The sequence below is a fragment of the Nelumbo lutea genome, chromosome 5 (assembly GCF_056320005.1).
Source record: "Nelumbo lutea isolate HS-2025 chromosome 5, American lotus-T2T, whole genome shotgun sequence".
Lineage (NCBI taxonomy): Eukaryota > Viridiplantae > Streptophyta > Magnoliopsida > Proteales > Nelumbonaceae > Nelumbo > Nelumbo lutea.
In genome coordinates, this window is record NC_142688.1 from 37,392,026 (window position 1) to 37,415,873 (window position 23,848).

General features: G+C 31.3%; 2 protein-coding genes across 2 annotated transcripts; both read left to right on the forward strand.

Moving 5' to 3' along the window:
* Positions 1-7,308: 7,308 nt before the first annotated feature.
* LOC148851768 (putative indole-3-pyruvate monooxygenase YUCCA11) lies at positions 7,309-8,376 on the forward strand (the record flags this gene model as incomplete). Its single annotated transcript, XM_088945706.1, has 4 exons — positions 7,309-7,527; positions 7,605-7,838; positions 7,928-8,050; positions 8,188-8,376. Coding segments are annotated over 4 exons (765 nt in total), but the record flags the coding sequence as incomplete, so codon positions are not given.
* Positions 8,377-22,504: 14,128 nt separating this feature from the next.
* LOC148851769 (uncharacterized) lies at positions 22,505-23,494 on the forward strand. Its single transcript, XM_088945707.1, has one exon. It carries the CDS (start codon positions 22,505-22,507, stop codon positions 23,492-23,494), a length of 990 nt encoding a protein of 329 aa, XP_088801833.1.
* Positions 23,495-23,848: the final 354 nt, after the last annotated feature.

Consider the following 23,848-nt stretch of genomic DNA (forward strand, 5'->3'; position numbering starts at 1 on the left):
TTTAAAACATTGAAAATAAAAAAAGTAACCCACGAACCGCTGTCTAGGTCGAACGGTTTAGTGGTCTGACTGCTCGGATCAGTGGTTTTCTGACTTTTTCAATGTTCTTTTTTTGGAATTTCCAGTTTCTAGTATAACCGGATGTAGGGGCCAACCGGCTACCGGTTTTTCTTGCCCGATCGTTCGGTCTGGTCCGGTTTTGGAAACCATGTCTCATATACATTTATGAATGATCTACACCAACATTTTAAAAAACTACCCGGAAACGGAACCATTATGGCCACCGGTTTCCTGGTCAACAGTCCAACCGTCTAATTCGAATGGACTACCCGTTCTAACAAACAAATTAAAAAAATAAAAAAATAATTCAAAATAAAAAACTATAAAAAACCGTTGAACGGGTTGTTGACTTTTTCAACGGTTTTTGGCCAAAAAACGGGTTCCTATGCTGAATGGTCCGACTGTTTGGGTCAATGGCGGTTCGAAAATCTCAATCTACACAATTAATCATAAATATCTAATTTTTGCATTTTATATGATAAATATATTGAAAAATGCATCAATGAATTAATATTAACTAATAAACATTAGTTTTTTATAAAAATAATAGTAAAATAATTAAAATTTTAAAAAATATATTTAAAATATAATTTTATTGATAAAACATTAAAATTAAACAAATTAAGTAAAATAATTAATATCTTATTGACAAAAATATTAAAATGTGAAACAGACATAGGATAGCCTTTTAGGGAAAGTGTGAAGTAGGGGATCAAAAATCAAGTGTGAGCGGTCCCTAACCACAAGATTTTGCTGTGAATGAAAAATTAGGGTGTAAATAGAACCTGTTCATGCTATATTGAGGTGTGGATAGGACCAGTCCCATCCGCACCCAACCTAACTCGACCAAATCCCGTGAAATGGTCCTGTCTACGAGATTTACGTGGTTCCGAACACCACCTACATCTACTACGTTCACTCTTCCGAGCGACATTGTAGACGTAAATCGGGCAAAGATGACGATTGTTATTTCAGGTACGGTTTGGGTTAGTATACGACCCAGTCCGTTTAACTAATCCGGTGTGGCTTAAGTACGTCGACCCATATCCGGTCCGTTTTGACGATTGGTACTTTGGGTACGGTTTGGGTTAATACACAACCCGGTCCGTTTAACTACTATGATGTGGGTAAAATTAAATGGACGCCGACCCATATCCGGTCAATTTTAAAATTTAATTAGCAGCATTAATACTGTTAAATACAGTTACTGTTATCAGTAATTATGGTATAAATGTGGCAAATATATAAAGGTTATTAATATAAATATGACAAATATATAAAGGTTATTACTGTCAATCACGAAAATTATTTACTGTATTAATACTGTTATAAATATATAAGGTTATTACTGAAATTATTTACGCATAAATATTGGGAATTTTTTGCCTTTAAATTATTAGACGTTTCTAATAAAATCTTTAGTAATTTTTTGGTAATTACTATATTATAATTTTCATAATTATTGGAAATTTGTACAATATATTTTAGTAATTTATTATCTAAAAATTACTGATTTTGGTAATTTCAAATATTGGTGGATAATTGTTGGATAAATATGTTGTTGATAATTAGTGAAAATATTTAATTATTGAAAATAATTATCCATCAATGTTTGAAATTATTAATAATGGTTTAAAAATAATTAATGGATATTGATGGATAATTATTGAAATTATAATTATAATTAGTGAAATTATAAAAAATCCAATTACTGCAATCGAACTTAAAATTAAAAAATCCAATTACTGAAATTAAATATCATTTTATTTTAAAAATTAATTACTAAAATTAAATTATTATTGATATTTTTGAAAATTAATTTTGGTAATTTTACCTTGGTGTTTGGTAAATTGGAAAGTCATTAAATTATTGATTTTGTAGAAATTTTAATTGGTAATTTAGTCTATATACCTGATCTTTGGTTTAATTTTATGGATTTTGTGATTTGAAGATTGTTAAAATTAATGACTATTCTTATTATCAAATTTTGTTAGATATTGGTTTAAATTTGATGATCATCGTTACTATCAATATTTGTTAGGTACTGGATTAAATTAGAAAGTTATAATATATAAGGTTACTGAAATTATTTACTGTACTAATACTGTTAATAAATATATAAGGTTATTACTGTTAATAAAGACTGTTAATTATGGTTCATATTAATTACCAATAACCTACATTTTATTTACTGATAAAATTGTTTTCAAAAAATAAATAATAATGTCAAGAAGTTTGTAATAAAATTTTTAGCAATTTTTTGTATTGATTTACATAAACTAATTATCATGAATTTGGTAATTATTTTTATAAATAATTACTATATTATAATTTTCATAATTATTGGAAATTTGCAGAATATATTTTAGTAATTACTGAATTTGTTAATTTCAAATATTGATGGATAATTTTAATTCCAGTAATAAATTTATATAAAATAAGATAATACCATTAAATTTCGGTAATAATTAGAAAATAATTGCTGAAATTACTTAATGTATTAATACTGTTAATAAATATATAAGGTTATTACTGTTAATAAAGATTGTTAATTATGGTTATTGTATTAAATACCAATAACCTACCATTTTATATTGATATTACTGAAATTATTTACTGATAAACATTTTTTGAGAAAAAATAATAATGACAAGAAGTTATTGAAATTATTGGACAATTGAAATAAAATATTTTTAGTAATTTTTGGTATTGATTTCCATAAACTAATTATTCTATTAAATTATTATTGAATTTGTTAATTTCAAATATTGATGGATAATTTTAATTTCAGTAATTAATTTTTATAACCAATATAAATTATTATTAGTAGAAATTATAAAATTTTTCAGATAATATTAATTAATAATAATTAATAAATAACTACTAAGAATAATTTATGAATAATTTACTATGAATATTATTTTTTGAAAATATTAATTCTGATATTTAATATTAATTAAACAACTACTATGAATAATTTACTGTTATTTTGTGAGAGTAATATAATAATGGTTTTGATAATAACGTTTTCTGAAAATATTATATTTGATAGTAATTTTATTGAAATTATGGTAAATGGTTCCTATAATAAATTTTGTAACTATTAAGAGTATTTGAAGAATTGCTAATTATTAACAATAATTTGGGTGAAATTTTATTTAAAAAAACAGTAATTAGTATTTAGTATTAAATATTGTTAATAGTTTCAAAATTATAAATAATTACTGATACTGTTAATAATTTCAGAACTATTAAATTATAAATTTGGATTTGGATCTAGATTGGGTGGTTCTCCATGACCCGCCAAAAACATTGTCTTCTTCACTCGATTTTGAGCTACAGTGATTGCTCAACTGGGTGATCACAGTAGAAAAACATAATGGTATCTCTAGTGTGTTTTAGACAATTAAATTCACTGATATTGGGCTCTCTAGGGGTTTTGAAAAGTCATGATGCTTGGTGAGTTTAAGAGAAATGTGAAAAAGTCATAGCGAGTTTTAGATAATATGCCTTTTGAAAATTGCTAGAGTTTTTTAGGGAATAGTTTCTATGTTTTTAGAATGTAAAATACTCTTTATTATCTTTTTCTATTCACCTTTTCTTTACTAATTATTTATCATAAATTCATGGAGAATACAATGAATATGACTCAAACTTGTAATTAAGTGATGCCCTTGCTTTTCTTGTGTAAAAATAGAAAAAAAATAATATTCTGAAAGTCAAATAAAAAATATAGGCAATTTATTGACATTTTTTTTTCTCTTAAAGTTCTTTTAGCATTGTTGTGATACAATAATGCCCATTATACTACAAGTACTGTAAAAACACTATTGGGTTAGAAATGTTGCACATTTAGGTTGTATATGTTACAACCAAAAGAACTCTATATGGGATGCAACATTGCAACATTATTGTTTACAGAACAGATCAATGCAATATCTATAATAGTACAATCGAATGTGCAACATTTATACACTACAATAAATACTTTTATAGTGGATATGTAAACCTGTTTATCTACCCTTGAAATTGCATTTTATGAAAGTGTGAATTTTAATGGGGAAATTTAGCTGAATCCTCTCCATACATGGTTTCACAAGCGTACCTTCCTGATCAAGGTTTCCCTTTGATTAAGTTCATTCATGTTTCCTAATTTGATAATAATAATTACTTATTTTTGTTAGTATGCTAAATGATAATTTGTTTCCATGTGTTTAATCTCTTTTAAGGGAATGTTTTGTATTTCCCGATACTTAATTTATGTTGAATGAGTCTGGCTTTATCTTCTAAAAGAATAATTAATAAGAAATGATAAACGTTAATTCTATGAAACTTGAGAAAAATTTATTTTAGGAAAAGTTTTAATTGAGTTTAAAAATTGCTGAAATATATGCTCATTAATTTAAGGGTAAATTGTTGAAACCACCCTTGAACTTTCTGACCGTTGCTGAAACTTCCCCTAAAGTTTGGTAATTATTATCATCTACCCTGATGTTGTGACACAGTTACAAGTAGACTCTTTATTAGAATCCTCCAACAAATGCACAAAAATGTCCAAAATACCCATGTAGTTACTATTGGGGCTGGCTTTTATAAAAAAAAATAATATAAACTTTATGAACAACAATAAAGAAAATTTAAAGTTGTAGATTTGCCTTTGATTAATTGATATCAAGGGCGAATTTAACTGAGTCCTCTCCATACATGGTTTTACAAGTCCTCTCCATACATGGTTTCCCTTTGATTAAGTTCAATCATGTTTCCTAATTTGATAATAGTAATTACTTATGTTTGTTAATATGCTAAACGATTATTTGTTTCCATGCGTTTAATCTCTTTTAACTTTATATGAATGTTGAATCTCTTTTAAGGGAATGTTTTGTATTTCTCAAGACTTAATTTATGTTCAATGAATCCAGCTTTATCTTCCAAAAGAATAAACAGTAAGAAATTATAGATATTAATTCTATGAACTTTGAGAAAAACTTATTTTAGGAAAAATTTTAATTAAGTTTAAAATTTGTTGAAATATATGCTTATTAATTTAAGGGTAAATTGTTGAACCCCTTAAACTTTTTGATCATTGTTAAAACTTCCCCTAAAGTTTGATAATTACAATAATCTCCCCTCTGATGTTTTGACACAGTTGCAATTAGAATCCTCTAACAAAGGCATGAAAATGTCTAAAATACCCATGTAGTTACTATTGGGGTTGGCTTTTACAGAAAAAAAATAATACAAACTTTATGAACAACAACAATAAAGAAAATATGAAGTTGTAGCTTTACCTTAGACCAATTGATATTAAGGGTGAATTTGATTGTAATTAGCAAACTACAATTGATATCAACAGTACAACCCAGTATGCAATAATTTACATACTACAATAAATACTTTTATAGTGGATATGTAAACTTGTTTCTCTATCATAGAAATTGCATTTTATGAAAGTGTAGATTTTTATGGGGAAATTTAGTTGAGTCCTCTCCATACATGGTTTCACAAGTGTGCCTTCCTGATCTGGGTTTCCCTTTGATTAAGTTCAATCATGTTTCCTAATTTGATAATAGTAATTACTTATGTTTGATAATATGTTAAATGATAATTTTTCCATGCGTTTAATCTCTTTTTACTTTATATGAATGTTGAATCTCTTTTAAGGGAATGTCTTGTATTTCTCAAGACTTAGTTTATGTTCAATGAATTTGGCTTTATCTTCCAAAAGAATAAGCAATAAGAAATGATAGATGTTAATTCTATGAACCTTTAGAAAAACTTATTTTAGGAAAAGTTTTAATTGAGTTTAAAAATTGTTGGAATGTATGCTCATTAATTTAAGGGTAAATTGTTGAAACCCCCATAAACTTTTTTATTGTTGCTGAAACTTCCCCTAAAGTTTGGTAATAACAATCACCCCCCTTGATGTTTTGACACAATTGCAAGTAGACCCCTGTATTAGAATCCTCTAATAAAGGCACGAAAATGTCCAAAATTCCCATGCAATTACTATTGGGGTTGGCTTCTACAGAAAAAAAAAAATTAATACAAACTTTATGAACTCGACAATAAAGGGAATTTAAAGCTGTAGCGTTATCTTTGACCAATTGATATCAAGGGCGAATTTGAAAAATAAATCAACTTTGAAAAAGAGATTGAAAAGATTTGGGGTAGCAATTGATATGAAGAAAAGATTCAGAAAACAAACATTTTGGTCAAAAAATAACTTCATGGGTACTTTGGACATTTTCGTGCCTCTTGTCAAAGGATTCTAATAGAAGGATCCACTTGCAACTGTGTCTGAAAATTGAGGGAGGTGATTGTAATTATCAAACTTTAGTAAAGGTTTCAATAATTTACCCTTGATTTAATAATGGATGTGAGAACATGACACTAAACAAATACAATTGTAAAATAGGATTCATGTAGACATCCCCATATAGTTAGGATAAGGTTTAAATGCTGATGATGAATTGTTAAAATATAATATGTATCAGTATATGTTTTTTCATAACTACCTCTTGTTGACAATGTATTATTAGTTAAAATGGTCCTCAATCCAATTTTATTTGGTTACCATGATAATCATTGTTAATATACATATTTAATGACATTTGGAGTCCAATTGTATTCTTAGTTTTGTTATGCTATATTTTTCATTAATCCCCTATATGCATTTTTCTATTTTCATTTTTGACAATTTTTGCTAATCAAAATTGTTTAAACCCCACATATATCCCTATATTATATTTTGCCATGATTTTACATTTTGCTAAAAGTGATCTACCACATTGGTTTTTTGCAATCAGAAGGAATATTTAATGAATTACTTACTTTTCAAGGATAATTTGGATTGAGTTAGAGGGAAACATCAAGTTAAAGATTGATTTAATAGGTAGTGAAGAGCAATTTATGGCTTTTGACTACTAGATATTTATGGTATCCCCACCCCTTAATCCCCATGTAATGTCTAATATGAAATACAAAAAAAAAAAAAAAAAGAAAGAAAAAAAAGAAACTTATCCTAAAAGAATAGGAATAGAATCTTATTAAATGTGGAATCCTAACAGTAGAAAAGAGAACTTTAAATTTCTACCATTTGCCAAAAATAGTGAATCTAAAACAAGTATCTTTTTTGTATTCATTCTTTGATTTACATATATATATATATATATATATATATATATATATAGATAGATAGATAGATAGATAGATAGATAGAGAGAGAGAGAGAGAGAGCTACTTGTTTGATTGGTGGTGGCAACTGGGGAAAACAGCCAAGGTTATATCCCTGAGTTTCCTGGTCTAGACAGCTTTAGGGGGAGTTTTATCCACTCTAGCCAATACAAATCAGGGAGAGAATATGTTGGTAAGGATGTTTTGGTTGTTGGGTCTGGGAACTCTGGCATGGAAATTGCCTTCAATCTTGCCTATTTTGGAGCAAAAACATCTATAGTTGTTCAGAGTCCGGTATGATAGTTGGATATTACAATGTTCTTTCTGAAATAACTTATTAATTGTATTGATTTGAATTAATATTGATGTAGGTCCATGTTCTCTCTAGAGAGATGGTGTATTTGGGGATGAATCTACTAAAGTTCCTTCCAATGTTTTTCGTGGACAATTTGGTGACCATGCTTTCCAAATTGCAGTATGGGGACTTGTCAAGGTATGGGATTGTTAGGCCTAAAAAGGGTCCATTTCATCTCAAACAAACCACTGGAAGATCTCCTGTTTTAGATGTTGGAACAATGGATTTGATCGTGAATGAAGATATCAAGGTACTTATTACCCATGTAGTATTGCATCCTCTCATATTGTTAAAGTTTATTAACTGTCTTTTAGACTTATCTCTTATAATTATGGATAGGTTTTCCCAAGGATTTCGAGAATTGAAGGAACCAATGTGACATTTGAGAACGACAAAGTGTGGAAATTTGATGATATAATTTTTGCCACTGGATTCAAGACCACAATCAAGGACTGGCTTGAGGTATTCATTTCATTGTTTTTAGTTGTTTTGAGCTCACAACCCTTCCAAACATAAGACAGAACTTCCTATTTTAGAGAAATAAAAGCATGTAAATCTTCCTCTTTTGGAATTAATCTAGCATTTTTTTTCTTTGACAGGTGGGTGGTGACTTCTTAAATGATAACGGGATGCCTAAGACACCTTTTCCCAACCAATGGAAAGGGAAGAATGGTCTTTACTTTGCTGGGTTTTCAAGTAGAGGTCTTGGAGGGGTGTCCATGGATGCAGAGAACATAGCTGAGGATATAAACATGGCATTTGGTCATAACAAGAAAAAATTGTTCTAAAGCATCAGGATTGTAGTAGGCAACTATGTTATTGGTGTATTAGAAAGGGTATTAGTAATTTATCATTGTTGTCAATTGTCTCACCGCATGATATGATATGATATGTATTAGCAAAGTTGAAATTAACATTTGGGTAAGATTGAACCGAATGACTCCAAATCTCCTACCCATGATAACTTTGCCCACGTCTACCCAAAACACTATTCCCATGCATAATACTAAGTAGAAAGATGAGATGTTTCCATATGTGTCTACAATGATATGTGGGTAGACGTAGGTAGGAAATTCAAACTTGAACTGAATATGCCTTGAGACTAAAGTTGGAATTGAATTCACTACTATACCCTTAACTTTTTTTTGCTCATTACGTAATACAATACTAGCCAATCATATACAATCTTTTAAATACATTCATCCAATTTAATTAATTTAGTTTGAAATATCTCATACTAATTTAAGCTCCATATTTAATGTCTTTTGTATATATTAAAGAAAAACCTTTGTATTAGGGGGCTTCTACTTTAAACAAATGGCAATATATCTTCTAAAAAATGAATATTTATATAATGGTTTTTTTACACTTCAATAAAGTCTTTTATTTTTTGCATGTGCTTATCTATTCTTAGAAAAAGTGATATCTGTTAACTCCATATTTATATTATTAATAACTTTATATTCTTATGAAATTCATAATGAAATTATGTAATAACAATATAAATTATAATTTTATGCATTATTTAATTAATCTAATAGATAAATAATATTTTAAAAACATAAGTAAATGTTGGTTTAGATTAATATGTAATAGCAATTAATTTGTTTTTTGGGTTCAAAAAAATTGGTTTAGATTTTGGTGTGTTGGTACATTTTCCTACTTTAATCCATAAAGCTTTCTTTGGTTTAATAGAAATTTCACAATAGTTTTCTTTCAAACCTAGTATAGGATAAATGATTAAAAATGAATATTAAAGAATGAATAAAATTAAAGAATTCTATGATAAAATCATTACTTACATATTTAACCATGTTTATGTGGGTTGTGCTAATAAATTTGCACTAGTGAGCAATAAATATTTTTGAAAAGGGAGCAATAAATATTTTTATTGCTTTCAAAACTCACTTCAAAGAGCCCGTCACCATTAGTGAGCAATAAAAGAAGGTGTAAGTATTTAAGTATTTTACATGACCAAACTAACCCAAAAATGGCCAGTCTACCTTATTAAACATTTTCATGACAAAATTATCCCTGATTGCTCATATATAATAATTATGCATATATATTTTAAGTAATGTAGGTTGGGTTAGGCTTGGGCTGCTTGAAATATTATGCTGAGGTTTGACTCAAAAATTTATTAGCCTAGTGTAGGCTTGGACCCAGGTCATGGATAATTTTGTTATAAAAAAATATTTAATAAGCTTGATTGGCCATTTATAGGTAGTTTGGTCGTGCAAAATATTTAAACGCTTATGTGAACAATTTTTGTTAATGGTCGATAATAGTGATCTAATGGAAAGCTTAACGAAAGGTGAGCTTTGGACAATTAAATTCACTGATATAGGGTTCTCTAGAGGTTTTGAAAAGTCATGATGATTGGTGAGTTTAAGAGATGTGAAAAAGTTATGGTGTGTTTTAGATAATATTTCTTTTGAAAATTGCTACATTTTTTTAGGGTATAGTTTCTATGTTTTTAGAATGTAAAAAACTCTTTATTACCTTTTTCTATTCACCTTTTCTTTACTAATTATTTATCATAAATTCATGGAGGATACAATGAATATGACTCAAACTTGTAATTAAGTGATGCCCTTCCTTTTCTTGTGTAAAAATAGAAAAAAAATACTCTGAATGCTAAATAAAAAATATAGTCAATTTATTGACATTTTTCTCTCTTAACGTTCTTTTAACATTGTTGTGATACAATAATGCCCATTATACTACAAGTATTGTAAAAATACTATGGGATGCAACATTGTTGTTTGCAAAATAAATCAATGCAATATCTACAATAGTATAGCCAGGTGTGCAACATTTGCACACTACAATAAATACTTTTATGGTGGATATATAAACTTGTTTCTCTACCCTAGAAATTGCATTTTATGAAAGTATGAATTTTCATAGGGAAATTTAGCTAAGTCCTCTCCATACACGGTTTCACAAAATGTGCCTCCTGATCTAGGTTTCCCTTCGATTAAGTTCAATCATGTTTCCTAATTTGATAATAGTAATTACTTATGTTTGCTAATATGCTAAATGATAATTTGTTTCCATGCATTTAATCTCTTTTAACTTTATTTAAATGTTGAATCTTTTTTAAGGGAATGTTTTGTATTTCTCGAGACTTAATTTATGTTGAATGAATTTGGCATTAACTTCCAAATGAATAAGTAAGAAATGATACATGTCAATTCTATGAACCTTGAGAAAAAAATTACTTTAGGAAAAGTTTTAATTGAGTTTAAAAATTGTTGGAATGTATGATCATTAATTTAAGGGTAAATTGTTGAAACCCCTTGAACTTTTTGACCGTTGTTGAAACTTCTCTTAAAGTTTGGTAATTACAATCACCTCCCTTGATGTTTTGACATAGTTGCAAGTAGACCCCTTTATTAGAATCCTCTAACAAAGGCACGAAAATGTCCAAAATACCCATGTAGTTCTATTGGGGTTGGCTTCTAGAGAAAAATAATAATACAATATTTATGAACAACAATAATAAAGAGAATTTAAAGTTGTAGCTTTACCTTTGGCCAATTGATATCAAGGGCGAATTTGGAAAATAAATCAACTTTGAAAAAGAGATTGGAAAGATTTGGCGTAACAATTGATATGAAGAGAACATTCAAAAAATAAACATTTTGGTCAATAATAATTTTATTGGTATTTTGGACATTTTCATGCCTCTTGTTAGAAGATTCTAGCAGAAGGATCTATTTGCAATTATGTCAGAAAATTTAGGACCTACTTTGGATCATATACAAAGTTTCAAATACATTCATCCAATTTATATTTAATTTGAAATGTCCAACACTAATTTAAGCACCACATTTAATGTCTTTTATATTTATTAAAGGAAAACCCTCAAAATAGGGTGCTTTTACTTTAAACAAATGGAACTATCTTCTAAAAAAACAAATATAGAGTGTTTTTTTTACTCTTCAATAAAGTTTTTTTTGCATGTGTCTATGTATTTTTAGAAAAAAATGAGAGCGGTTAACTCCACTCTTAAATAATGCTAAATTCTAACATATTGCTTTTTATGAAAAAAGGTATTCACTTCAAAAATATTTAGGACCCATAATAATCTTTTTAATTTGATTTCCTATTTCAAGCAAAAGGCTCACTATAAGGGCTTTTAATGGTGTAGGTTTCATTCTCTTAGATGAAATATGTTATCAAATATAAACCTTATTTATCACTTTTAAAATTAAATAAGAAATTCAAATTAGATATACAATATAGATCAAATAAAAAAGTGATTAATTAATCTCTTAAGTCAAATAAAAAACCTATATACAGTTACACATTATAGGAGATTAAGAAGTAGGGACGCAAAGCAGGGTTTACATGAAGTCCATCGACCTTGCCACAGAGTGCCTGCAATTACACACCTTTGATCTCATGTCGCTAAGGGTCTGTTTGGTTTCTAAGAATAGGTGCCTACAAATCTACAATTGGAATCAGAATGGCCCATTTTGATTCCTATTATTTGTTTGGTTGGAATGGAATCCCATTCCCTCATATGGAGGAATGGCTATTCCGACCCCCAAGGAATGGGAATCCCATTCTAGAGTATGTCAAGAAATAAAGAACTCATGACAAAAAGTACCTAAATACTAATGTTAATAAAATAATAAAATATTAATAAATTAATAATAATAAACAAAGATAAAGATAATAATAGTAAAGTATAAATAAAACATTAATATAATATAATTAAAATAATAAAATATTAATAAAAAATGAGAGTATATTAATAATTAAAATAATAACAAAATATTAGTAAACATTTATAAAATAGTAATACTATAATAACATATTAATAAAATAATTAATAAAAAGAAAAGGTATTGTTTATTTAATAATAATTAAGTACCAATAGAATATTAATATATTATAATTAAAGTAATAATAATATAATGATATACTAATAAAATATTCATAAATTTATGATAAATACTAAGATATTAATTATTAAATACTAATAAAAGAATCATAACAAAATACTAATAAGATAATAATTATATATATTCAAAAAATATTAATAAAATAACAAATAGATTAATACAACATTGAAAATTTTTAGTTGATTCCGTTTCAAACTCCCAATGAACCAAATGGCAAAAATCAGAATCCAATTCTGATTCGTGATTGAACCAAACAAGCATGAGGAATAGGTGATTCCAACTCTGATTCTAGGAGATTTTGATTCAATTCCGGTCTTGTCTGCAAGTTAAATGGACCCTAAGTTTTGATTGAGAAAAGAGTAATCATCCTTATCTTCGATCGACAATTACATATCTAATTATTAATAACCTCATCTAAACAACACCATTTGAAGCATGTTATAGCATGGATCCATTTAAATTCCATTTAAAAGCATGGACTTAATGTATTTAATCAGTTGCAATGAAGTTCCTACAGGTAATTTGAAAAAGAAAAAAGAAAAAAAAAGGAAAGAAGGATTCATATTCTAAGGCTATGTTTGGATAGACTTCTACTTTTGTACTTTTAATAGTACAAAAGTACAAAGCATGTAAACAACTTTTACTTTGGTATTTTTTATGTGAAAACTGTTTGGGTAAAAAAATTGTAAAGTATGATTTAGAAAACAAAATAATCATTTTCCATTTGGCAAAAGCACACTATCAGTCATATGATTCATCTGATCTTACACATGACAAATGTCTTATTACCCATGATTAGCCACTTGTATACATCGAAGATACACATACATGCCAAAGTTCATTGATAGAGACAGTTGATCAACAAGCAATGAACTAGTTTTGTACAAGTAGAATGCTATCTATAACATTACAATAAATAAACAAAAAAATTCCGTTAACCTTCAAGAAGAGTTTAGGAAATGAAGAACTCAACGACAGTGATTCCAATGGTGGTAAACATGCAACAACACATGCCATTAAGCTTGAAGATAGTGCATGAAATGGAGAAAAAGCATTAAAAGGGGGGATATGAAATCAGGATCCATACCTGCAATTCCGACAAGGACTATGCTTTTGGTGGCAATGGTGGAGCAAGAATCCATTATAGCAAAGAGGTTAGGGCTTGAAGGTGACAAGCGAATGGGGGAGTCTCAATCGAGGGGTTTTATTGAAAAGGTGGTAATGTGATGGAAGCAAAACTTCCACAAAAGCACAAACTAATAAAAGTCAACTTTATGCTTTTGGGGTGTTCCGTGTTTTTAAAAAGTACTAGTAAACATGTACATGCATTTGCATGTGATAGTATCTTTAAGACAAAACTATTTATAATTCATGGGTAGTTTCTGAATTGTTACAAGTGGTAGTTTCTAAACGGTTATAGGTGGGAAGTTTTTAAAGTGAGAGTAAAGGACATATATGGCCTCTTTATGCCTGTTGTGTATGCTTCGACAAAGGAGTAGAAAAAATCCAATGAAAATTCTAGAAAGAAAGGGCATTCGCTCTTTTATAGGTAGTATAGATGAAAGTCAAAGTAGGATGCCATCCAAACACAATGTGGCATTTTTCATACTTTTGTACTTTCAAAATCATGAAAATACTTTCACAAAGTCTATCCAAATAAGGCCTAAACTTCTATATGAAAATTATTTGTAGACTTAAGAATTCATATATAGGAGCTTACTTGATAGGTAAGAGTTTTTATTCTTTACCTAGGGGTGCAAATCGATCGGATCATGATTCGATCCAGTATGTATTATATATTTATAAATATATATTTTTTATATTATATTTTTATAAGATTGCTAAATTATTTATTTTTTATAAAAAACATGTATACATATGATGAAAATAATTAAAAATACTTTTTGTAGGTAAATAGTGCTTGCTCAATCCTTCAGATTCAAGAAGACATTGAATATACCATATGGATACCTGCAATTAGTCTTTAGCTTACCGGTCACCTGCAATGAACTCATAGCACATTTGCGATAAACTCACGGTTCATCACATGTTCGCGATGGACTCACTCTTTACCTGAGCTTAAAATAAGTTCTAGTTAAACTTGCGATAAATTTCATATGAATTTGATTCTACGATGAACCTTGAACGTGTATGACTCCACGATAAATCTATGACACACAGTTTTGTGATGAACCTCGGAGATACACGGACCTGTGATGAACCTTAGACCATTATAGAAGTGTAGGTCACAATGAGCCAGAATTGAATATTAGTTAAACGTATGACTTTAAATTACGCATGTGGTAACATGCCACATAAGTTTGGATGCGTCCGCCAAACAATAATGTTACCAGTGCCACGTCGGCCAAGTAGGGTGTGAAAGGAAGTAATATGCATGGATTATAAGAGTCTTCGGGTAAAAGGAAAGTCAACCTTGAGAGATCTCATAAAACACATGGCAAAACCCTAGTAATGCTCATTAACGATCGGCAACAAATCTAATATTCCCTTTCCTAATAGGATTCAATCACTTTTTTGTTCATTTTTTTCGGGATCTTGGGATCCCTCCTTATAAATAAGAACCCTCCTCGAGGCGGAGAGATTCATTCATTCCCAGATTCACTCAATCATTGGACTCCCTATTAAGTAGTCTTGTCATTCATGTTTAACATAACCCCCTAGTTGATGGCCACCCTCCACATAGCCTAACCAAATCCTACCTACACTTGTATTTTTTGTTTAGACTTTATTTAAAATAGCAGGGATCCGTGTGGTGCACGGGAAAAATCTGAAAGATTTAATAATTTTATTTTTCATTTAATGTTGATTTATAAAAAATAACAATTGTTAATTGAATATGAATAAATATTTTTTAATAAATTTAGTTTTATTAATAATTTGTAGTAATTTTAATAAATTTTATTCTTTTTATTATTTTTAAATGAAAATTTGATTACTTTTAAAATAAATAAAAAAACTTTAAAAGCTAACAATTTTATTAATTCCACTAATAATTAACAATTATATAGGAATGACAACAGGGTGGATTCAGGGTAGGGCACCCCATCCCCGCTCCGTCCCTAGTGTCACATGGGTTTAGGGTAAGGTAACCACTCCTCAATGTCGAGTAGTTTAGGGGCAAGGCGCCCCACTCCTCATCAAGGATGGAGACTCCTCGAATTTCCTTGCTCCATCCCCAATATTGGGTCGTGCTAGGTCGGCACAACACGACCTGCATGTGGCTTGCACATAATGCGAGTCGTGTTGTGTTGACCCATGAGGAGTCTCGGGCCATGCCTCCCTCTAGGATAATTTGGGGGGTCGATTCGGCATGGCCCGTGGCTCGAGCCCGCACGGACCCTTGCCATGCCGTGGGTCGGGTTGGTCCATGGGCCAGGCCATGCCACACACCAAGCCAATCTCAAGATAAAGACACCCATTCCCCATCCAAGGTTTTTAAAATTGGACCGGATAGGGAACCGTTCTGGGATTGAATAGTCTATTTGTCAAACAAATGACCCGCTTTGACAAAAAAAATAAAAAATTAGAAAAACAAAAAAAGGCAAAAAATTGTTGTCCGGGTTGATGGTTCGACTACCCAGGTCAGCGGTTCGCTAACCAAATAAACGGTTTTTGGACAAAAAGAGGTTTTGAGGAGAAATGGTGTCTGGTTCCCAATCTTTCGGTCTAACCATATGGTTTGATACAGTTTTGAAAACACCGTCCCCGTCAACCCAATATTCAATTTGATGATAGAAATGATCAAAATGATATATTGAGTATTAACCACATGGTAAATTTCTAAAAGTACACTAAATTGTCTTTAACATTCAAAAATGTAATTTTATAAAAATTTTAGAAAATTTTTTGTACTTGTGTAATTTGAAAATTTATTCAAATTTATTTTCTTTTTAAATGGTTTACTTATAGAGTTATACTAAATTATCTTATAATTTCTAATATAAATTAACCAATAATTTCCTTTTTTCAATATTATACTAGTTTATCTTAATAATTTGTGTTATTATTTGTTCAAATTATAGTTTTTCATTTTCCATAGTCATTTATCTTTAATAATTTTCAATAATTTGCAATGAAAATTACATAATTTTTCAATGATTTTCCAAAATCTATCAAATGTAATAAATTTTCCTAAAATTTCCAAAATATTCTAATAATTTTGAATAATTATTTAGTTCATTTTAAATAAACTTTCAAATACTTTATATCTTTTGATTTCAAAACTGTTATTTTATGATAATGTAGTTTTATGAATTTTTTTGAAAATTTTATTATATTTGTGTAATTATGGTGATTTATTGAAATTTTTTAAATTGTTATTAATTATATATTTTTACTTGGTAGTTTACTAACAAAATTACACTAATATATCTTTTATTTTTCAAAATAAATTAAGTAATAGTTTCATTTTCTAACATTATAATATTTTGTTCCACCATTTGTTTTTGGTTATTAATTATAATATAACAATAACTAAAATTTTATACTTTTTGATAGTTGTTAAATATAATTATCAATTTTATAGAAATTAGTTAAAGAGTTTTCAATTTCTATAAAATGTTGTTAATGGGTTAATTAATAACAACATTTATTAACTTTTGGTAATTTACTAACTATATTTATTAACTTTTGGTAATAACACTATTTAATACTCATTGAATATGGGTGGGATTGAATATTAATCATATTTAACTATTTATTAATTAATATGAATATTTAAATGAGGGAGAGTGGTATAGATTGGGGGGATGCATTTTTTGAATTCATTAGGGAGTGGGGCAACATGATACTTTCCTACTGGTTTAAATATCTTTGGAGAGAGATTATAGGAATATTTTTAAGTAGTTGGGTGACATGGCTTAATGGGAGTGGTGGGAAGGGGAGAGGAGAGAAAGTCAAAGAGAATGTAGGGTGGGGATAATGGAGCAAGGAGAGGCATGATGATGGTGACTCGTGCTTTGTTAAGCGAAAGTTAAACAATAGAAATACATAAGAGTATATAATTGTTTTATATTTGAACTTTTTAATAAACAAACCGATCAAACTCAACTCGAGTTAGTCGGTTTTCTAGTATTTCAGATTGGCTTTGGTTTAATAAATAAGTGTATATATATATATTAATATTTTATATTTTAAATTTAATTTTTTAATACAAAAAAGTAGGAAAATTCCCATATTTTTTAGTCTAAAATATATTATATCATATATTTAATTTTTGTAATTTATTTTTTATTAATATTATTGTAATTTATGAAATTTAAAGTTAATTTTTTTTAAGTTTAAATCTTTTGAACAAACAAACTAAACAAAAAATAAACCCAAATCGATACAACCCGAATTGGTGGATTTTAGCTAATGGTCAATCAATTTTGAGAGACAAACTATGGATTTGACCAGATCGATTTGGTCGACAAAACAACTTGCAACTAAACTGAACCAATCATTGAACACTCCTAATTTCAACTAAATTTATAGTCTACTCTCTAATAAATAACAATAGTTTAATATCCAATAATTATTGAAAATTTATAAGAAAATTACACAATCATTGAAAATAAGTTTATAATGAAAATATAATAAATACATAATAAAAATAATAATTACAAAAATATAATAAATACTGAAAACATATTAAATAAGAAAAGTACACAATCATTGAGTCACTCTAGGGGTGTCGATTGGACTAGATTTAGTCCAATCCAATCCAGTCCAATGTGAGTCCATTACAAATGGACCAGGTCCAGTCCAATCCAATAAATAATTTGGTTCATTTTGGACTTGTCCAATTCAATGTTTGGATCGTCCAATTTATTCAAATTCATTTCAATTTTAGATGGGTTTCAACCCAAACCCGATATACTGATACTTATATTCTTATCTTATATCAATGGACCGTATATTAATTTAATCCAATAAATCTAATATAAATTTATTATGATAAATCAGGTCTAATCCAATCTAATAAATATTTTAGAACACATTGATCCAATCCACTATGTCTAATCCAATCCAATAAATATTTTAGACCACATTGATCCGATCCACTATGTCCTTTTGATTCATCCAATCCCTTCAAATTAATTTTGGACCGGACAGCGGTCCATTGACACCCTTAAGTCGCTCTCTATTCGCAATTTCCAAAGCGCCTAAGATTGCTTTGGCCCCAGCTTTTTCAACTGAACACTTTTGACGCTTAATAGCTCTAGCCATGCAAAACTAACCTTTAATGATTCCAGCTCTAGCACGCTTAGCCGCTAGGAGGTGACCTCGTATATCTCAATATCTGTGGACTATAGGACTGGGGGTGATATGATATATGCATTTTATATATAATAATAAGGGTAAATTTTTTAAACTTCTAATAATTGTCTGGCTCTACCCTTATGCTCTCCATCAACACCGTTTACACGTGAGTTCATGTGTATATGTGTATCATTTAATGTTACATAATGCTCAAACTACCCTCTACATTCTCAAGAAGAAAGACCAGAGTAGGAAGCGGAAGGGGAGGTCTAAGTATAAAGAAAGGAGAAATCTGACCCCACCGCCGAGTTTCTTTGATTCCGGGAAGGGGCAAGCAACTCCTAACGGCCTTCATAAAATGGATCTTTTTAGGAAGCCTTTCTAGAGAAAAATCACGGTATTCCTACATCAGACCGTGTTCTTTTGCCTTCGTATGCTCACAGGGACTTCCACGAGAACGAAAAGAACCATTCCTATCAAAGACAAACAGAGAGGACATGTTCTTTGCGCTGCTACTCTGTTTTTCGCCTCAACGTGGGAGACTATGAACAGTAGCTTTTCTCTCCCACAACCTCCGCTCTCCACTGTTCCACCGTCCACAAGCGGCTGGTACACACTCCTGCATATGCTCTCTCTCTCTCTCTCTCTCTCTCTCTCTCTCCACATCTAATGGTTGTAGCTTCTCTGGTCTTTCTATACATGTTTTTCTCCTGTCTTTTTTTTTTGCAGGTCAAATTAAGCTGCACCACGGAGGTCTAGAGGCCTTCTCCAGCTTCAATGCAGTTAGGCTTCAACGGGTAGCGTCAATTTCCGCCTTTGCATCACCGGCAACCTTAGAGTTTTTTGGACTCTTTTCTGTTACAACCCAAATACCCTCCAACGCCTTTGCAGCACCAGCATTGGTAGCGTTAATCCCTGCCTTTGCAGAACCGGCAACCTCTCGTGACGCTTTTGCCGGTAAAGGAGATGGAGACAATAACAGAGATGGTGCTCCACCCCAACCCCAAATTAAAGTCAATCTAAGATCTTCACCGGAGACAGATACGGGTCTAGGATCTTCGCTCATTGGCCTCGTGGTGGCGACACCACTCTTCTTAATTTTCAGCCTGGTGTTGGTCCTTGCAACAATCACACCATCGGTTTAGCAGTGATGGGACTCTTCGCGGTGGGTTTTTTGATGCTAGCGGCGTTATTGTCTATGCAGCGCATGCAGGATGCAGCAGGATACATGGGTCAGAAGATGGAGATGATGACGGAGAAGGTGTTCCGCCTTTGCCGGCAACCTCTCGTGACTCCTTTACCGGTAAGGGAGATGGAGAAATGACAGAGATGTTGCTCCACCCCAATCCCAAATTAAAGCCCATCTGCGTCTTTGCCGGAGACAGATACGGATCTGGGATCTTTGTTCAGTGGCATCGTGGTGGTGACACCACTCTTTGTAATTTTCAGCCTGGTGTTGGTCCCTGCAACTATCACCCATCGGTTTAGCGGTGATGGGGTTCCTCGCGGTGGGTTTCTTGAGGCTAGCGATGTCATTGTCTATGTCTTGGTTACTGAAGTACTTGTGTGGGACGGGAGGGACTATGATTGGGAATTCGGAATTTTGGTGAAAATTCATATAGTCGAACCCCACTAATAATATGTTTTAGAAAATCAATATTTTGAACCTTCACCAAATTGTTCCGCAGTTATGCTTGTAGATAGGATAATTAATCCATTAATTCTCATACAGGTAAATAATACTTATTATCTCTCAAGCCTGATCCTATAATTAAACAAATATATTAAGATTGCAATTTGAGGAAAATGTTGTGGTTCTTGGACATATGTTCACGTAAGATGTTCCTTCTCTATACTCTCAAGAACTTAAGCCTTGTTTGGATATCTTTCTCTTGAACTTTGTGCTCTTATAAATAAAAATGTGACAGAAAGTATTTGATAAATGTTTCTTTTAAAAATATAATTTAAATTGAAAACACTTTAGGTTGTATTTTGATGTGATGTAAATCAAGAATCGACGTAAAATTTACATTGGTTCGCTTTTGTACGCGTATGGTAAACAAATGTAATTATTATCGATGTAAAACTACACTTTAATTCAGTTTTGCATGCGTTTACATTGATAATTGATAATCAATGCAAAAACTACATCAATTTTATCGATGTAAAACTTAAACCACTTTTTATATCGATTTCAAAATACAACGGTCATATATATTTAAGGTTCAGTGTAAAACGTCATCAGTGTAATACACTAATGAGGTTTTACACCTCTTCCAAACGCAGCCAAGCCCATAAACATAAAGCCTACAATTGGGACTTCAAAAACACATATCCTGAAATTTATCCAAATGTAAGTTAAGCTGGTGTTAAGCCTACAATTGGGACTTCAAAAACACATATCCTGAAATTTATCCAAATGTAAGTTAAGCTTGTGTTTAACATTGTTGCTGTTGCTTGAGGGTCGAAAATGGTGCTGTATGGATGAGGTCTATTGGATTGTTCTCTAAGAAAACAACATTTTTTTTTGCTTGGCATCAATGCTAACACATAAGATTTTTTTGTTTTGTGGAAATGACACCCGTTTATTTGGTACCATTGTTGTATAACAGTTTTCAGCATGGTTCTTAAAACCGAACCAGTTAGGGGTTCAGTTATCGGGTCAAACAGTCCGACCATTTGAATCGAACGCTCGATCCATTTTGACAGAAAAATAAAAAATTTTCAAAAAAATAAAAAAATGTCAAAACCGTTTGAACGGTTAACTGCCCGGTTCAATGGTTCACTAACCAAAATCAACGGTCTTTTTGGGGGGAGGGGAATCTGATTTTTAGGGAAAACGGAACCAATCAGATGACTGATTCCTAGTTTTTCCGATTCAACCATCTGGTGATTTTCAGCATTAATCTACATTATCCAATGCTTTAGATGATACCACATTGATGCCACGTCATTATACTAGTATCGTTAGCAGCAACAGGCAAGAAGCTCAGAAAATATTGCATTCATGTTTTCTCATACTATGCCTTCCCTATTTCTTAGGTGTGGTCTGAGGCAACATTTTTTTTATAGAAAAACCGAATCAAACATTTCACCATTTTCTGGAACAAGATATAGGCATGTCTATGCTTATCCATATATGGTTCAAGCTTTGATATGCTTTTGTGTGAGAATGCATGACCATTCAAATTAAAATAAGCTGTTAGGCAAGGTAACAAGTTTTTATTCATTTTAAGTGGTTTTTAGATTTTTAGTGATTTAACAACTAATAGCAAATTAACTTTGCCGTATCAACTCATTTGGAATTTCAAATTCAATACGAGACATCAGGAGAGATGGGTAGATCTAGATGGGTTCAGGTAGTCTTGTATTTCTATTTCTCTTTTTGAAACATGGTAGGATTAGGAAGGCTTATCAAGCTATAACACAATGGCAATGGTTCAAGCAGACCCTGGTGGGCCCCATTTAATTGTAGGTCCCAAATCTAGACCATCTGAAATAAAGACAGGTGGCAAATTATAGACCCAAGGGCAACTTGCCTATTCAAAGTTGAGGCCATTTCTCTCTCTCTCTCTCTGCTGGCTCTTCTACAAACGAAACCACCCACGACCCATCAACCCATCTTCGTGTTCATTCTTCTCTCACAACCCCAACTCTGCCTTCCGAGTCCCGACAACCCCGCAACAACAAAAACTTCCTTCCTCCCAAGGAGATCGATCTTGAGAAACTATCAACCATGGATGCAGACGCAGAGGAATTCCAGTTCCTGGGTATCGTTGGCATCTTCAAAGAATCCATCAAGATCATCCTCTCATGGAGGGAGATCTTCATCAAGATCACCCTAGCTCTCATCCTCCCTCTCGCCTTCATCTTCTTAGCACACATCCAAGTCACCGAGTTCTTCTTCGCCAACATCACCAACAACCAGGACTCCTTAGACAACACCCCGGAGGACAGCCCCACATACAACACCATTCTTGATCGCCTCTCCTCGGAGTGGACCGCCTTCTGGCTTTTCAAGGCCGTGTACCTCCTTGCTGTCCTCATCTTCTCCCTCTTATCGACATCGGCAGTCGTCTACACCGTCGCCTGCATCTACACAGCCAAGGAAATTACGTTCAAGAAGGTAATGAGTGTAGTCCCCAAGGTCTGGAAGAGGCTCATGGTCACCTTCTTATGGAACTTCATCATCGTCTTCGCTTACAACATCGTGGCTGTATTGATCATACTCATTTTTCTCATCCTCTTCGGATCTGCAACCATGATTATATTCGTCCTGCTGGTGCTATACTCGGTTGGACTGGTTTACATTACGGTGGTATGGCATCTGGCCAGCGTGGTTTCGGTTCTGGAAGATTCGTATGGAATGCAGGCCATGATCAAGAGCAAGGATTTGATCAAGGGTAAGACGCAGGTAGCGAGTGCAATTTTTCTTGTGCTTAATTTTGGTTTTGCAGCAATCCATTCTGCGTTTGAGAAGCTGGTTGTTCATGGGTTTTCATTGGGGATTGGGGACCGAGTTGTGTTTGGGATCATTTGCTGCATGTTTCTCTTCGTGATGATGCTCCTGGCTTTGGTCGTCCAAACTGTTATCTACTTTGTCTGCAAGTCGTATCACCATGAGAACATAGACAAGTCCTGCTTGGCGGATCACCTTGAGGTCTACCTTGGAGAGTATGTGCCTTTGCATGGGAAGGATATTCAATTAGAGAATTACTACGTTTGATCCGAATTCTGGTACATTGTTTTTTTTTTTTTTTTTTTGTTTATTGAGATAGAGATATGTTCTTAATTGAACCAGAGATTCGATGAATTGTGTATTTTACTTGCTAATAGAAGGTAATTTTGCATTTGTGGAATTTCATATCCCTTGTTCCTCTCTTCTTTCTTGGTTTTCTTTTCAGTTGAATATATAGATTATTATTATTATTATTATTATTAACTGCTATTCAGAACTAGTTTCAATCCCATAACTAACTACGTTTCTTCCTTTCTCATGACTTGGCTCAATTCAATCCAAATGGCAATTAGGGTTCCGTGGCCATTTCGATTCCAGCTATTTGATTGCGAGGAATCGGAA

Bases quoted from the DNA above. Each gene is read 5' to 3' on its own strand.
- LOC148851769 (XM_088945707.1), top strand. From the start codon at position 22,505: ATGGATGCAGACGCAGAGGAATTCCAGTTCCTGGGTATCGTTGGCATC.